This window comes from Aricia agestis, chromosome 22 (assembly GCF_905147365.1).
Source record: "Aricia agestis chromosome 22, ilAriAges1.1, whole genome shotgun sequence".
Lineage (NCBI taxonomy): Eukaryota > Metazoa > Arthropoda > Insecta > Lepidoptera > Lycaenidae > Aricia > Aricia agestis.
The window spans coordinates 3,222,051-3,240,656 of NC_056427.1; the positions used below are offsets into that span (position 1 = coordinate 3,222,051).

General features: G+C 38.9%; 1 protein-coding gene and 1 long non-coding RNA gene across 8 annotated transcripts in view; one reads left to right on the forward strand and one right to left on the reverse strand.

Annotated features, from left to right (window-relative positions):
* The window catches only part of LOC121737992 (glycerol kinase), a 39,822-nt gene that overhangs the window by 9,978 nt on the left and 11,238 nt on the right, over positions 1 to 18,606 (reverse strand). For all 7 annotated transcript variants that reach the window (XM_042129785.1, XM_042129782.1, XM_042129779.1 and 4 more), the window contains exons 2-10: positions 9,067 to 9,146; positions 8,311 to 8,467; positions 7,696 to 7,797; positions 7,109 to 7,326; positions 6,058 to 6,167; positions 4,889 to 4,994; positions 3,314 to 3,506; positions 2,707 to 2,878; positions 795 to 875 (exon numbers count right to left, since the gene is read on the reverse strand). In XM_042129785.1, coding sequence (XP_041985719.1) covers positions 795 to 875; positions 2,707 to 2,878; positions 3,314 to 3,506; positions 4,889 to 4,994; positions 6,058 to 6,167; positions 7,109 to 7,326; positions 7,696 to 7,797; positions 8,311 to 8,467; positions 9,067 to 9,146 — 1,219 coding nt within the window. The remainder of the gene's footprint in view (positions 1 to 794; positions 876 to 2,706; positions 2,879 to 3,313; positions 3,507 to 4,888; positions 4,995 to 6,057; positions 6,168 to 7,108; positions 7,327 to 7,695; positions 7,798 to 8,310; positions 8,468 to 9,066; positions 9,147 to 18,606) is intronic.
* Positions 1,660 to 18,088, forward strand: LOC121737993. Its single transcript, XR_006037213.1, has 3 exons — positions 1,660 to 1,738; positions 6,368 to 6,370; positions 18,076 to 18,088. It is a non-coding gene; the product is annotated as an uncharacterized LOC121737993 (long non-coding RNA).

Sequence of the window (18,606 nt, forward strand, 5' to 3'; positions counted from 1 at the left end):
AAAACACATACTCTAAGGCTACGTTTCCACTGACGCGGAGCGGAGAGGAGCTTAGCGGTGCCTGAATTGACCAATCACCATGCTCGAAATCTTTGCCGCTGATTGGGCCTCCGGTACACTCGGCGAAACACGTTTCACGCCGGTTTTCTGTGTGCCCGTTGTATTTCTCCGGTCGAGCCGGCCCATTCGTGCCGAAGCATGGCTCTGCTGAAGCAGTGCTCTTGTGTACTGCGCACACACCTGGGCACTATAAAATTACCCCTGCGTAACTGGCCTGGTTTCAATGAAACTTAGTATAGCTACAAATTACAATGTTGTTAGAGAGATCCGTACTTATATTACAAATGCGTTAGTCTGTCTGTTTTCTCTTTACGCTCAAAACGCCGAACCGATTTAGCTGTAATTTGATATGGAGATAGTTTGAGTCCCGGGAAAGGACATTGGATACTTTTTATCCCAAAAATTTACAGTTCCTTCGCGATAAACCAGTTTTGGTAACTGCGGGGCTAAAATGGTCACATTTAGCGATTCCTCTCAATCAATTCAGCAAATGAATTGTCAAAACTGTCAAAGTGACAAATGTCAAATCAGTACAAAAATACAGAAATGAATTGCAAGCAGAGCTGCATTTTGCGATTTTAGAAAATGAATCATATTATGATTCTTATCATGATTCTTCAAAGCGAACATTTTAGCCCCACTGGCCTGGTTCCAATGAAGCCGGCCACCGTCACCAAGTTTATAACGTCGTTACAGCGAGTCATTACTGCAAATGTCAAAATGGCATATCTCACCGTGTCTGGAAACACACAGCCTCCAAGGCCGCCCGTATTATGTGGTTCTTTGTAGTGAACGATGTCAGGCCACATATTATACTGTAAGAAATAAACAATTTTAATTACAAATCACATTCAAGGTAAGATTTTAGATTTATATGCAGCGGTAAAAGTGTCGCTAAGTGCGGTCTCTCTGTAACAGCTCTAAAGTATAGTTTTCACAGAGCCAGTACTGGCAGCCAGCGGGGCTAAAATGGTCGCTTTGGAGAATCATATATTGAATCATAATATGATTCATTTTTAAAAACCACTTTGCGTGCAATTCATATAGTGATTCGCTTCGATTAATGATTGTTCGCTGTCCGCGAGCGCCGCGCGAGAGACCAATCATTGATGTAAGCGAATCACTATATGAATTGCACGCAAAGTAAAGTTTAAAAGTGATTCGCTTCGAGTAATGATTGGTCTCGCTCGCGGGACCAATCATTAATCTAAGTGAATCACTATATGAATTGCACGCAAAGTGGAGTTTAAAAATTAATCATAATATTATGATTTTTTAGCCCCGCGGTACTGACTTGGTATATGCCGCGTGTGAACAGTTTGGCCTGGCTTGAAAAACTGTTCACACGCGGCATATACCAAGCCAAGCCAGTCTTATTGGCAGCCAGTACTGGCTCTGTGAAAACTATACTTAACCGCCATACTCAGAGACATTTAATTATGATTAAGCTTAAAAATGAAGAGTTTGACAGATAATGTAATATGGGGCTTATGTCAAAATTTTGAATTAATTACATTTAAGTAATTAATGTTCCGCTCTGAGTGTGGCAGTGTCTAAACACACTAGGCTGAATTACGCCGGCGTAATTTCGGCCATTCAGCCGCATCCGTCTGATACAACACACTATAAATTACGCGAAGAGCCGAAATTGCGCGGCGGAATTTTAAAATTATCAGATGTAATGAGTGCTAAACGCTTTAGAGTTAAGGTTGGATTTGCTATGTTCGATTTGAACATTACTGCCGAATCGCTGACTCGGCTCGCACGACGGAATTTCGGCATAGCGTGTCGTCCATCGCGTTCCGTCCGTATTTTGTATGCGTTTCAAACGCGGCGGAATTTACGCCGGCGTAATTCACCGTAGTGTGTTTAGACACCTAGAGTTGCGCTTAGGGGTCATTAGTCACTCACTCACACAATCTGTTTTAGCATTTTTAAATCCGTTGGAAATGTGAACTCACTCTTAGTAGTCTTAAGTAACCTCAACCACAATAGACATAACTACCAGTAGTTCGACTGCAAAGAAACGGACAGGTTTCAATATCTGTCAAATTCGTCGGGTTTCACTAGGATTATGAACGGAATGTGCCTCGCGCTTGCTGATATAATTTATTTTTAAATATTTAAAATAAAGATTTCAAAATTGGATTCTGACTTTTAATGGCATGTGCCAAAACACAAACAACAATACGACCAAAGAGGAGCACGTCCATCGAATATGTCATATTTTTAAATTCGTAGGTAACAAGTTAACAACCCTGGCGACGATTTTCGTCATGATACGTCAAATTTAAAAATTTCAACCTCAGTTCTAAGTCGGCATACTCTATCATTCTGTCTGCTCTGCCTCAACTCATAAGCTATTGACACACTTACCTCCAACTTCCTCAAGCTATAAAGTATATACGTGGGAGAGCCATGCTTCGTAACGAACGGGCCGGCTCGACCGGAGAAATACCACGTTCTCACAGAAAAGCAAGACCCATCTCACAGAGGCTCAATCCCCTACCCTATTCCCTCTTAAAAGGCCGGCAACGCATCTTCTGATGCTGCGAATGTCCATGGGCGACGAAAGTTGCTTTCCATCAGGTGACGCGTTTGCTCGTTTGCCCCCTTATTTCATAAAAAAAACACACACACACTAACCCCCTAGCGTCCTTCCGCCAATACGGTGCGTATAGCCCGTTGAGTGCGGGCACGAAGTATACATCCCCAGTGGAAGATACACGCGCCGCGCCAATCTCCTCTTCCCCCTCTTCGCACAACTTGAGGTTGTCGCGGAGGAACTTAATTGCCCCACCGGCTACTGCTATTGAGCCTAGAATAAATAATAATATTATAAATGCGACAGTGTGTCTGTATGTCTGTTACCTATTCACACTTAAACCACTAAGCAGATTCTGCCGAAATTTAGTATAGAAATACTTTGACGAAGTATTATGCTTTTTATCAAGGAAAAATGTACAGTTCCTGCGCGTTAAACGAATTTTGGCGCAACAGAGTAGCGGGCGACATCTAGTTACGACGGAGAGATTAGTAAGTTATAAGTAGTTCCCAACAGGCCGCGCATAACATTTATGAACGCTCTGTGACACTACAGCGATCAGTCTGCGTATGTTCGCGGATATCTTCGCCGTTTATGAACCGATTTTGACGATTATTTTTTTGTTGGATAGAGGATACTTTACAGATGGTCCCATGACAAGTAAGAACTGTTCATAGTCGATTTTATGACGTCATAAGTCCAAATTACCTTCTAAGGCGTACACCACGGGCGCGTTAGGTCCCAGTCTGTACGCAACCGTAGTGAGTAGACCGTGCGAGCTCAGCACTCGTCTCGCCCCCGTGTTGTACAGGAGGAAACACCCGCTCCTGTACGTGTTCTTGGCCTGACCTGCCCTCATACAGCTCTGACCTAGCAGCGCTGCTTGTTGGTTGCCTAATATCTGGAAAAGAGGTGTTTTCACTTTATTCTTTCACCAGTTAATTCCCTCAACGCCGTTGCGCAGACATTCGTTTATCGCGCGGGAACCGTACATTTTCCGGGATAATTTCTCGAGACTTAAAGTATCTCTGTAAACAGGAAATTTAGTTCAGCGTGCGGTGATATCAGAGAAATAGACAGAGGTTGGTATATGGCAGAGGCTGGAATGGTTGTAATATGCTTTAGATCTCGGAAAAATGTATACTTGCCGCTATAAACTTAGTAGCGGGCTATCCTTACTAATATAATAAAATGTGTTTGTTTGTCTGTTACCTCATCACGCTTAACTGGCTGAACCGCTTTAGGTAAAATTTGATAGTAGATGCATTGAGTCCCGGGAAAGCACACAGGATTAACAAATTTCTACGCAATGGAGTTGCGGGCAACATATAGCCCAGCCTTTCCCAAAGTGGGCGCTGAAGGTCTACAGGGGGGCGGTGTGGGACCCAGAAAAAAAAAGAGGGCATTTTGTAGCTTAGTAGGCTTGGGGGGTGATTTGTAATTTCATTTCATTTGGATGCATTTTAAATTCAACAATGGGAGGCGCTAAAACAAATTTTGTTCTCAAAGTGGGCGGTAGACAAATGATGATCTAGCCCAGGGATCACCAATTAGTTTCGCTCGGGGTCCGTTTTTTTTTTTAAATGAAATAAGGGGGCAAACGAGCAAACGGGTCACCTGATGGAAAGCAACTTCCGTCGCCCATGGACACTCGCAGCATCAGAAGAGCTGCAAGTGCGTTGCCGGCCTTTTAAGAGCGAATAGGGTAATAGGGGAGGGTAGGGAAGGGAAGGGAAGGGAATAGTTTAGGGTAGGGAAAGGGAATAGGGTAGGGGTTAGGGGATTGGGCCTCCGGTAAACTCACTCACTCAGCGAAACACAGCGCAAGCGCTGTTTCACGCCGGTTTTCTGTGAGAACGTGGTATTTATCCGGTCGAGCCGGCCCATTCGTGCCGAAGCATGGCTCTCCCACGTATAAAATGACCTTCGCGGTTTTTGAGACATGAAATGACCTTCGCGGTATACACATTTTATATACAAAACATTATTGAACTTAGGTAATTATGGAAATTACAAAGGTGTTTTTTAAATATGAATGAGAAAAATAATCTTTTTGTAGCTAAATATCTCTCTGAAGTTTGGAGTGAAATATTGATGCAAGCTTTAGATTTGACATAAAATCCTGGAGATGTTGAAGTCCTAAGATGAACGAAGATCATCTTCGAACATGCTCGGTCGGTCCGCACACAATGGGTCGGCGGTCCGGATGCGGACCGCGGTCCGCCATTTGGTGATCCCTGATCTAGCCTATTGTAAGAGAATATTTCACAATAAACAACTAACCCCTGTAATTTTGATTCCATCCAATATGGAGCCGTCTCTAACGGTACCAAAGTACTCCGAGCTGCTTTTGATTTGCGGCAGTGTGTCTCTGTGTATACCGAACAACCTGAAATGTGCAAAACAAGTAAAAACTAAGGAATTTAATGGCAACACTTGATTCAAAACTATAAGGTTGGGTTGCACCAGAGGCGTGGTTAAAGTTAAAGTTACGGTCAAAGTTGTGGTTATAGTTAAGGCTAATTTAACTTTAATCCTAACTTTGACCACAGAATTTGACAGAAGACGTTGCTGGTCCAACAAGGCTTTATAAGAGCGTGGGCGGTGGCGCTGCTGGTAAAGGAGAACTGTCAAAAATGGCGTTTTTGTATGATGACAGCGTTAGTTCCTTTTTTCGCCACGTGCATTTAAAGCCTTGTCGAGCTCTATGGTTATGGTTAAATATGATGTCTTGATGGCGTCCATTTTTAACTTTAACCAAAGATTTGCCATTTTGCATTGTAGTTAAAGTTATAGTTAAAGTAAGTTGGTGCAGCCCACCCTTAGTGTAAGGAATGAGGACGCAAAACAAATCGAACCGATCAAATCACTGGAAGTTGCTTACAACCTCATAAAAAAGGTAAACCCAAATGTTTCAGGGCTGAGCAGGCTGATGATCAACTATTGCTAAGAACACTCTTTAAAAACACTTCAATCATCTGAATCTACGGATCGCTACGGATAATAAATAATATGTAATAACTCCCACACTTTCGGTGACGGTGGCCGGCTTCATTGGAACCAGGCCAGAGTAATTATATAGTGCCCAAGTGTGTGCGCAGTACACAAGAGCATTCTCTATTCCTTTTACTCTCATAACCCAGTGGGACGGAAGACCGACACGACTGGCAAGAGATCAGGCGCAGGACCGACTTTTTACATGCCCATCCGACGCATGGATCATTTTAATTGTCAGACAATCAGGTGATCAGCCTGCATAGGACAATGCAAAATTGGAAATAACAATAATATGTTTCCAACGCGGGAATCGAACCCACGACCGAGTAAGAGCTACGCTCTAAAGTCTAAACCACTGGACCACGGAGGTGTTCAACGGCTGCTACGGATAGACTTAATAAGGACTGCTTTGTCTAAAAAAAATATTTTTATTTATTTTAATATAAAGAGCGTACCTGCACAACATAGGATCCCAGTTAACAGTCTCTAGATTCATCAGCATCGTTCGCGACGCATTTGTCACGTCAGTCTTGTGTACCCCACCCACTGGACCACCAGTTAAGTTCTGTGGGGTTAAAACAAGTTATTATATAAAAAAAAATACTTCAAACAGTATTTCCTTATCATGGGACCACATTTGAAATATTATCTATCCAACAGAAAAGGAATCATCAAAATCGGTTCATAAACGCCAAAGTTATCAGCGCACAAACAAAAGAAAAATATGTGTATGGTCAAATATAGTAATGAACTTCTTTTTTCAAGTCGGTTAAAAAAGAGCTTGTGTATAGAGCTTCTAAACTTCTGTTCAAAATCGTGACAGTCTCGTAACGCATATTTTCATGACGCGTCCTTTAAATTTCACTCTCACAAAGTTTAAAGAAGTTTCACTTCAAAAAACCAGCTGGGGAGTAACAATTGGTAAAGAACGACTGTTCAAAGTACTCATCAAGACGAATCAAATGAGCCCAAACTCGATGGGTGTATGTGGTTTTATTACGGAGTTCCTGTAGCCACCTTTCAGGTCAGTTCCATACCATCATAATATTGTTGCGTGATTTGCATATTCGTGCAAAATTTCAGCAAAATCGGAAAGTGAATATTTATCTTTCAAGATTCTATTACAGATGATAGGACAGGTGAAAGAAAGAGGTGTGTTCGCTGCAACCTTAATCCGCTTGCCAACTGATGTATGATGACGGACTTAAGTTTGGGGATATTTCGTAAGATGGCGATGTTTTTAGTTATAGACCAAGTTATAATAGACGTAACAGTCTAATGCCCAGTATATGAGTTTTTTTTTTCACTTCAGTCACTACCTCGATCGTGGGAATCGCAGACACAATAGTTTTAATTATTATGAGGCAGCCGGGTACCGCTTGGTGGGTTTTTTCACTATTGCTTTTGATTGGCTAACGTCTAAAGTTAATCAATCAACATTCAACAACTCTCTTCGAAACCGGACATAAGGGGGTTTGAAACGAAACCATTGGAGAAAACACTCACCCAAAGTATCCAAGCATCTATCGTTCCAAACAGCAATCTCTTATCCCTGCTAGCTCTTCTCACACTCTTCACGTTGTCTTTCATCCATCTCATCTTCAACGCACTAAAGTACGGGCTTATTGGTAGCCCACAGATATGCTTGAGGTAGTTCTTATTCTGGTCTGGGACTTTAGCTATAGTGGCATCGACGGTACTGTCTGTTCGTATGTCGTTCCATACTAGAAAAGAAAATTGGATTAGTTAGCAAAACATCCAAAAACCCCTGATTCTACATAACAGAGTGTGTATTGCGCGCACAAAAGTGGGCATTATTAATTTATCAAGTTTTTAGGCACTGGCGTAAATTTAGGGAGTGAGTGCTACTGCGGCCTGCGCACGCACACCTTTCGCATTTATCACCCGGAAACCGTACTTGTTTCCAGGAAATGTTATCCCGGGATTTAAAGTATTTTCATGCCTTATCTGAACCATCAGTGGTTTCAGAGTAAAGAGGTTTCTTCGCACTTAGGATATTAATACGGTTTAGCCTGGTTTCAACAAAACCGTCTAAATCTATTTAGAAGACATTATAACAAAGCTCAACTCACTGATCGCATTGTGCAACTGTTTCCCTGTGTATTTGTCCCAGGCCACTGTGGTCTCCCTCTGGTTTGTGATACCTAGCGCCACGATATCATCCTTCGTGTAACCTGAAAAGGAAATATTTCAGTGAAATGTAAAGATTTTTTGGCATGCTTTTAGTCAGCCATGTAATGCTTATTCACAACATTACTGCTTAGTCGCTCATTGTACGTAGGAGCCAGAAAATCAGAAGTTTATCAATGGACATGTCGAAATACTTAGCGCCACAATCTTGCATCGCGATATAGAAGTTTCCTAGGTCGCGCACTAGAAAACGTCGGTATGTAAACGACACCTAAAAGCATGCCCTCGCTCGGTCAGAAGATCTTTCGTCGCTATAACACCACAGGCATTAAAATGATGAACGCAAGAGCAGAACTTTCACGTGTCATTGCGCAATAGTTTCGCATGAATCTCCATCAAAAATGGCTGCCAATAAATCCTTCAAATTTTCCACCGGCATCTCAGCGCAAGCCCTGATCTTTCAGAAGAGAGAACAGATGAACAACAAAAGCCTCCCGATCCTTTTTGCTCCACCATAGTCAAGTTAAAAAAATCTACTTTCTACGCCAATAACTCACCCAACTCCGTCAACTTTTCCACCACCACCTCAGCGCATGTCCTTATCTTGTCCACTATGTCATGGGCATCTTGCTCGTACCAACCCTCCTTGGGCTGACTGATGGACTTGTCGAGCTCATGAGAGGCCAACTCCTCGGAGCACTCCGCTTCGTATACCTGGAACACGTTATATCTTAGGGCCTGTTTCCCCACTTCCTGATAAGTGCCGAATAGGCTATCCACCACTTAACTTGACAGATAAAGTATGGAGAATTTGTCAAAAAAGTTTTGAATAGCCTATTCGGCACTTTATCAGAAAGTGGTGAAACAGGCCCTTATAGTAGCTAGTATTGCTGATCTGGCAAATATATTGCCCTATAATATAGGGCAATATATGTGGGAATATTTGAGCCCACTATTGTCGTTTCAGACATTATCATAGATATGTTGTTTGTGACGATAAGCACTATTTATACAACAATGTACGCTGTTTGGTATGCTACAGCGTTATTTCCATAATAAAATAGAAGTTCCCTCTATTCCTCATGGATCCCATCGCCACTTTTATGAATATGGTACCAAACTCGGATAATACCCTATACAACAAAAGAAGCATTTTCGAAATCGGTCCACAAACGGCGAAGTAATCGTTGAACATACAAAAAATTTTACAATTGAACATAGAATCTCCTCAAGTCAAGTGAAAAATAGATGGCCGATTCTCAGACATACAGCAAAAGCACATAAAACAAGCTAACTTCTAGCATAAAACTTACCACAAATCTGACTGTCTTGGTTCCATCGTCTATGACACCGACCAGCGGCTTCCGAGGTCGGTCGCACACAGGCATTTCTTCTGTAACAATAGACAACAAGTGATAAGTTCAAAAACTATGACCTGACTACGTGAAAAATTACAACATTTTGAACAAAAAAGTTTCTACAAAGGGCATATAGGCCCTATGTCAACCATTTGTAACGTTGCATTACTACCCGTTCGCGTTAAGTTTGCCGCTGAACTGTCAACGCGTTTACCGTTCTCTCACTCACATGTGTAGGTATGTCAGAGAGTTAGAGAACAGTAAACGCGTTGACAGTTCAGCGGCAAACGCGCGAACGGAGAGTACAAATTTTTTGACATCCCCTTTGTTAAAATCATTGTGAGGTTTCTTTAGAGTTTAGATCTACTAAACCGATTTAAAAAATTCTTTGACCTATATAAAGTCACCAGGAGAAAAATCAGAATTTTGAAGAGGTAATTTATCAAAATTCCAGCTGGAAATTACAGTAGGGGATAAAATAATAAAATAATATTTCTCGCAGGCAAAGTTGCGGGTAAAACTTAGGTCAGAAACAAAATATTCATGACTTTCCATAATATTATTTCTATGGCCTCATTTAAATTTCTAGTTATATATTTAAACAACATTTTTAAGGCATGTTTAAAATACCGTAACATTACATCATCTTTCGGTAAAACTGGTAAATAATTAGGTTGTAATAACTTGTTTGACCTATCTCATAATTTGTGGGTAAAAAAATCTAAAATAATCGATATAGGGATGTAGATGGTTGTTAATTTTAATCGATGTTTTTTTTATTATTATTTTTCGATTGAAATCAAAGATCGTCATAAAATGAAATTTGGATGTTTTCAATTTTGATTGTCATGAACATGAAGCTAATAAAGAGCTATCTATATTAGCTTCATCAGGCACGTATATATATGTAATATGTAGAGAACGTCTTTTCTTCTAGTTTTATTTTTATTTATTTTATTTATATTAGCTTCATGGTCATGAAAATCTACCGATTCTTTTCACAACAATAAAAAAGCTATTTTTCTTCTTCACTTTTTCTTTTAGAAGAATGGAATGGATTCATTTCAATTTTTGGCATGTCGATAATTATTTTACTATATTTACTAAAACTAGGTATACCCTAAAAAATTAAGGTCCCGATTGGACGAAAATCTGTCGATTTTCTTTGCAACTTTAGTATTTTTTTATTACTTTACTATTTTGTTATTCAAGAACACTTAAAATTTAAAAATCATGTAATCATCGACATACACCTACATGCCTAGCAGGTGCATTTACGAACTACGTTTTTGTTATTAAACAAGTTTCAAACATGTATTACGTATGCGGTATGAATCGTATGTTGCGCGTTTAAATAGTAGGTCGATCTTTGGCCTAAGTTAATGGGACCAAGTTTCAAACAGAAGCTGGTTATAAATTAATAAATTTTAAAAACAACAACCCGATTCGAAAGTCTTTTATGTGTCGAAACCACTGACCTCCATTATACAAGTACGCTGGACTTATGATACCCACCAGCTTTTTGTGCTTATTTGAAGCAGAATCAGCACCCCCCATGCGGGAGAAACGAACTAAATCTGACGTAACTTGCAAATGGCCGCTTAAGAGGATTCCACACCGCCCTTTTTTCCATACAAACGCTGTCCCCTGTTTCCTCCCTGGATAATGCTAGTAGAGTTATAATTTTTTTCCTGAATATCTACGGCCACTAATACAATGTCCCTATGTTTTCTTTTTTTTCATAATTTAATTATTAAATAAGATATGAACGTTCAAAAACCCAAAAAAATGGCCAGATTTTCCACTGTGTTCAAACGTCCAGAAAACAGATTTGGCTAGATTATACAAAAAAAGCAAAACATAGGAACACAGCTCAAGCCTTTTTTTAGTCTTTAATGAAAAAAGTACTTAAATCGGTTAAGTTTTGGAGAAGGAATCAGGGGACAACGAATCGTTGATTTTCTGGATCTTCTGCAGTTGTCTCTATCGCGTTCTGCGGTATAGGCTTGAGGTAAGGGAGACAGCTATAGATATTACACGTACTTTTTTTTCATTTCTCTAGCCCCTGTTGTATCCTCTTAATCGCTATTGGTTGTAGAAACTAGTATTAATTCTAAGTACTCCCACAACTACTATCAGCGCCAATATGGCGACTTTCAAACGACATTTTTACGTCAAATTTAGTTCTCTTCCCCCGCATTGGGGGCTCTGATTCCGCCTCAAATAGGCACAAAAACCAGCAGTAATTTCAAAGGGTATCTTAAGTCCAGCGTACTTGTATAATGGAGACCTCCATTATACAAGTACGCTGGACTTAAGTGGTCGAAACCGATCAAGTCTCTAGGAGCTGCTTACAACCTTTCTTGTAGTAGACAAACCGAAACTGAGGTCGATGATGTACTATTGCTAAGAACACTCTCGATAATGTCAGCTTTCAAACATAAAAACAACAAATCGATCTGCCCGTTTGGACGGTACGTTGTCACTTGCCATTTGCCAAGGACTGACAAACACAGACAAAAATTTTGCACAGAAATAAATGAAGGTTGCAGACTTCTTTACAAAAAGTAAAAACCGAATAGTTTTCGAGAAACTTGTAGAGTGTAAAGCCTTTGCCTTTTATGGAAAGAAGCTTGTTGGTCTGGAATTGTTCTCACAGTTACCCAATGAATGACGTAAGGATAATGACAAAACGTAATGTTTTTGAGGCCAACGATGCGCAAGATATTCTTATTTCTTATATTATCAAATGCTAAATTAATAAACTTAAATATAAAAAAAAAACCACAGCCGAACATACAACCTCCTTCTTTTTGGAAGTCGGTTAAGAACTAACCCCGATTCAAAACAGATATAGACACACATACACACAGACAGTCATGTCAAACTTATGGTTATAACACCAAAAAGTCCACGAAAAATTTCACACTAAAATCATGATGACGTAGGCTGATCTGCGGGGCTAAAATGGTCACATTTAGCAATTCCTCTCAATCAATTCAGCAAATGAATTGTCAAAACTGTCAAACTGACAAATGTCAAATCAGTACAAAAATACAGAAATGAATTGTAAGCAGAGTTGCATTTTGCGATTTTAGAAAAATGAATCATGTTATGATTCATATCATGTTTTTTTTTTTATGAAATAAGGGGGCAAACGAGCAAACGGGTCACCTGATTGAAAGCAACTTCCATCGCCCATGGACACTCGCAGCATCAGAAGAGCTGCAAGTGCGTTGCCGACCTTTTAAGAGGGAATAGGGTAATAGGGGAGGGTAGGGAAGGGAAGGGAATAGTTGAGGGTAGGGAAGGGAATAGGGTAGGGGTTAGGGGATTGGGCCTCCGGTAAACTCACTCACTCGGCGAAACACAGCGCAAGCGCTGTTTCACGCCGGTTTTCTGTGAGAACGTGGTATTTATCATATCTACCTGCATGCCAAATTTCAGCCCGATCCGTCCAGTGGTTTGGGCTGTGCGTTGATAGATCACTATGTCAATCAGTCAGTCACCTTTGAGTTTTATATATACAGATTTGAATCGTTTTTTTTAATCGTTAATTTTAAACAGTTATTTTCTTTTCTTTAAGTTTTGTTTTTCGTTTTCGTGTGCAAACAAATATTCCACTGTGACATAGGGTCAAAGTCTGGTTCTTGTTTACTACTCCCTTATCTTAATTATAAAGAATATGTAGACCAAATAATGACCATGTATTATCAAGAATACCGACCCCGAATATTTTTGATAAATAATTATCATCATCAATTAATAATAATTGTTATGGCTACTTTTAAGTACTCTCTTGTTTTAAATACTGATTCTATGTTAACATTTGCTTAATTTTCTGTTACTAGTTGTTAAAAATAACTGGTAACACCGTCAATTTGTACAATGTAAGTATATTTTGTTTTTCTATGTGGACTGTGGTATTTTTTAGATTTTTTTTTTGTTTTATTTATTTAAAAAATTATAAATAATATATATTAAAAAAAAGAATTCACCCTGAATGTAGAGTACAGTTCGACAAGGCTTTAATTGAATGTGTCAATGTCAGTCAATGCGCGCTGCTGGTAAAGGAGAACTGTCAAAAATGACGTTTTTGTATGATAGAAGCGTTAGTTCCTTTTCTCGCCACGTTCAGCGCACATTAACTGACATTGACACATTCAATTAAAGCCTTGTCGAAATGTACAGTTCGACAAGGCTTTATTTGAACGTGGGTGACATTGACAAGAGCGCTGCTGGTAAAGGAGAACTGTCAAACCCATGTCAAAAATGACGTTTTTCTATGATAGAAGCATTTAGTTCCTTTTCTCGCCACGTTCAAAAGCCTTGTCGATCTGTACAACGAATCCTTAAAAGTGGTGCAATTTTGGTGGAGACATTTCGAAATGTGTGAAGATTTTAGGTTTAAACTTTACATATATGCTATGTAGTCAAAACATATTTTTACGTCATGTATATTGTACACAATACAATTAGTATACAGTACATTAACTCGTGTTCAGAGACAAAATGCGTGTTATGCCCTGCTTTGTTCTGCTCTCAAAAGTCCTGTTTGATTCACACGAGCGTAATTTTTTGTATGAAAAAAATTCTGCCCGGCAGAAATTCTGCGGCTCACGACTCACAAATTATGCTCGTTTGGCTTCACCCTAAAGCTTCCAAAATTTGTACATAGATTAGTTCAAGCATACACTATAATTTGACCATAGCTTATATGAAATATATTTATGGTTATTACATTAGGCGACAAAAACCATTTTGTCGCTTACGCCCTTTCCATTTCTTGTTTTTTTCTCTCATAGAAAACAAGCGATCTAAAACATATCCAAAACCATTTTTTACTATAACGCGGCGTCACCTTAATCGGATCGTACGCGCCTCGAGCCAGCCCGCGCCACCTCGAACCACACTCTTCCCTTCACACGGCGCGTGGCTCGAGCTGGCGCGGCGCGGCTCGTGAGAAGCCAGCATTACAATTCACCTAATTGACATTTCAGCTTTACCAACTTCTTTTATGTGATTAAGTTTTAGTAAGAGATAGAGACGACCAATTATTGTATTGTTCAATATCACGCTTCAATTTTATTTAACAGTTTATTTGACAATTAGATTAAAGGCGCGCGATGTTCAATATTAACCCTAGACGGTCGATATTGAGCTCAATTTCACATTAAAGACCTGCTAAAGTTGATGGACAACTTATTATGCGTGCCCGATTCAGTCTAGTACACTGATGCTCTACTGTATATTATATTTATACTGTGTATCATCATACAACGTCGGGTAACACAACTCACAGTACTATATAGCCCGACGGACTTCGTACAACACGTCACAATACAAGGTCAACGTACGTCATCTGCCGAATAATCGCATGTTGAATTATAATTAAGAACAACAATACAGTTCAGTTTACTTAAATTATAGAAACGAAAAAGCCTAATAAGTTTTTGAAATAACTATAACCCGACTACGTAGAAAAACACACAAAAAAAACAGTCACTGTAGCGTCATCATTAGTAATCCATACTTAATGTGAAGGTGTGTCTGTCTGCCTATCTGTCACCTCTTCACGCTTAAACCGCTGCAACAATTTTGCTGAAATTTTAAATTTGGTATGAAGATACTGTTACGTGGATACGGACACGTAGTGCCATCTAGACTCTAGTGTCAACTAGTGGACCTATGGGGGAATTAAAGTAACATAAAACCACTACTCGCTACTAGATGGCGTTAGGCTTCCAGAAAAATTCCACAATTGTTTACACGAATAGGGTACATTCTAGAAAGGAATGTTCTGGTACAGTCTAGGACTCGCCTGGGCCCATATAAACAGCCGCAGGAAGGCGGCGATCTTCAAGGCGACTTCGGAGTGAAAACAATTAATGATCAATATTGAGTGAACCAGTGAACCTACGACTTAGGACAGTGATAGTGCTTAGTGTTTTGGACTTAGTGCTTTGTGTTAGACCTAGTGCTAGTGAATAAAGTTTTCAAGAGAGTCAGCAGGTCTTTCTCTCCAAATCCTTCGAACCCTAGCATGTAACAATCTTTGAGTCCCGATAAAGGACAAAGGATACTCGGAAAAATGTACAGTTACCGCGCGATAATCGAATTTTGGTGCAACAGAGTTGCGGGCGTCATCTAGTTTACTAATACTTTTGAAGTCGGATCTTGCCCTAAAAATAGCTGAAATCCTTGTTAGACAACTTAGGCTGCGATTCCAGTTTCCACCAGGGATGTGTTTTTGAGAACCAATAGAATTGCTTCATTCGCTGCTATTGGATCTTAAAAACACATACCTTGAAAGCCACAACACATCTCTGGTGGAAACTTTCCACCAGAGATGTGTTGCGACTTGCAAAGGAAGGGTTTTTAAGAACTAATAGAATCGCTTCATTGACATGACCTTGCCACGACATCGCTCAGCGCGGCGATGCTATTGGACCTTAAAAACACATCCCTCGCAATACATCTCTGGTAGAAACGCAGCCTTAAAATTTCAAACTCACATTTAAGTTGGCTAACACCGCCATGGACTGCAGTTTAATATTGTTAATTTAAAAATGTTTACTTGAAATTTCAAATTTTAATCACGAATTTTATAATTAATTACTATTTTATTGATAACAATAAGTATATTAAATGTTAGTAATTCAGATAGAGATAAATAAACTAAACAGAAAACCCTCTAATTACTTAGCAAGAACGTGGTTATAAAAGCAACCTTGAGCAAAACTCATGACATGTTACAGTAAGTCACGAAAAACATACATTTAATTTTCAACAAAGTGTAATTTCATGTTTTTAAATATTTTCTTGCTATATTTCGATTGTAATTTGTATCTTGAACCTTCAAAAATGTTTGATTTCATTTTAATGTTTCTTGTACAAATGTAATAGAGGGAATAAAGTAAATAATAGCAAAACTATTTATTTCTTTGAAATTACTGAGATTTTTTTTCTTCAAGGAAAATGCTATTTCAAAAGATCTATTGTACATTGAGTGGAAAACCTATTATAGTAACACTTACTGACCATACTTTGTTTATACGTGGGAGAGCCATGCTTCGGCACGAATGGGCCAGCTCGACCGGATAAATACCACGTTCTCACAGAAAACCGGCGTGAAACAGCGCTTGCGCTGTGTTTCGCCGAGTGAGTGAGTTTACCGGAGGCCCAATCCCCTAACCCCTACCCTATTCCCTTCCCTACCCTCAACTATTCCCTTCCCTTCCCTTCCCTACCCTCCCCTATTACCCTATTCCCTCTTAAAAGGTCGGCAACGCACTTGCAGCTCTTCTGATGCTGCGAGTGTCCATGGGCGACGGAAGTTGCTTTCCATCAGGTGACCCGTTTGCTCGTTTGCCCCCTTATTTCATAAAAAAAAAAAAATAGCTCAATATTTTGCTATAGGCCTCTTGGATATCTCTAGTGGCGCGGCGAGTGGCAGATTCAGGCAACACGTGGGTGTCAGAGTGCGATCAGCTGTGAAATACGGTTTACTAGTTAAAAATGAAAACACGTTGAAAACGTTAAAAAGTGCTCTGAATAAGGAAAATATGGGCGGTACGAGGTACTGTTGTGTTGTAGGGTGCAAAAATTCCCAATCTCGGATTCGTGAATTAACGTTTTATTCGTTTCTGAGACGGAATTGGGAAACGTACCAATCGAAATCAACATGCCTATTATTAATCATGCTTAAATCTAAATCTCGCATGAATATTTCTAAAATATCACGTGCAAGTTATTTTTAATACCATTGTTTTATGTATACCTAATAATATATTGTAATTAAAAAAACTATTGTCGGTTCAATATTTATTACTAATTCCTTCAATATTCTCTTTCGCATTTATAATATTATCATACTAATATACTAATTACTGATATAACTAATTTACTAATAATATTATAAGTGCGAAAGTGTGTCTGTCTGTTACCTATTAACGCCTAAACTGCTGAATAGATTTTGCTGAAATTTGGCATGGATAACTCCATAATATATTCTTAAGAGTCCCGAAAACGGACATAGACAGTGGCGTAACTATAAGATCCGGGGCCCGTGGCAAATTGATGGGGCTCTATCAGTAAAAATCGTCACGTTTATAATAAAGAATATTATGTACTTAAATTTTTTTGAATTTTTGCCCATTTAGGTCGGGGGCCCGTGGCATTTTGCTAGCCCTATATTTACGCCACTGGACATAGGACACTTTTTGTCTCGGGAAAATGTACGGTTCCCGAATCCCGCTGGTTACTCCGTTATGCAAGAGTTATGGCACAACGGAGTTGCGGGCGTCATCTAGTCAATTTATTATATTACATATTAATCATAAAAATCAAAGAAAAATTTCTTTGATAATGAAATACATCTGCATTTTCAAAAGTTGCTGAAAATATATTTGTTTAGATTATTCAATACATAGCTCCACTTTCACGTCGTACAGTCGATTACCTACTCTGGTCTGTGGTATTACTTTTACACGGAAGATTCGTTCTCCATCATCATGGATTTCGAAGACTTCATGAACATTATTGCTTTGGAATTAGTTTGTGCTCTATAATTTTTAATTAGGTAAACGACTTGTTTTTAGTAATAACTAATAACTAAGAAGATGATCTTACAAATAAATAAATACAAAGTAAAAAATCATATTCAATGAATTTGAAAGAATAATTCATGATCGTGTATATTTAAGTAAATATAGCTTTCGATAAGTACTGATTTTCCGCGGAAAAAGTCTGCGGAAATATTATGAAGTCCACAATCAATAATAATTGGGCTCATTACTTTTATTGTGCTAAAAATATAAACAATTAACAAAAAAGTGCAGAGACTTGTATGAGAATCATATGAGAAAAGCGCCCGTGAGTTTCCGCCGTCAACCGACCCGCGGCGTTGCCGTAGCTTAGCAACGATATCCAAGAGGCCTATTCAAATCATTATGAACTCAACAGGAAATTCTCATATTATATTTTATTCTGGGGATTTACCAGTAAAATACTAGAATAAACATACAAAAGAATGAAAAAGAAGTAAGAATAGTAAATATTTTTATTTATTAATGTCAATAATAACATTCCAAAAAAATAAGCATAACGTGTAGGCAGAGACAAGGATATATACCGTATGCAGCAAAATGCATTCATGCATTATTTGCTTTCAGTCTAGACCCTAGAACGATACATATTACAATAAAAGCTGAAAATTGATAAAAAACTAAATCTACACTGTCGAACAGACTTATCTTATCAGAAAAGCGATTACAATCGACATGAAATATGAGAATAACCGAAATATTGGTTTTTTTCCTTTACAGTTCCATCGTAACAAATATAAGAAGAAACGGACCAAGAATTGACCCCTGTGGGATCCTTTGTTGGTTTTCTTTACATAGTAGGATAGGATCAGTAGTTTATCACATGAAATTGCATAATAAAATTAACTATCAGCTAATAGACGTCTTCCATGTTGAAATAAATAATCTA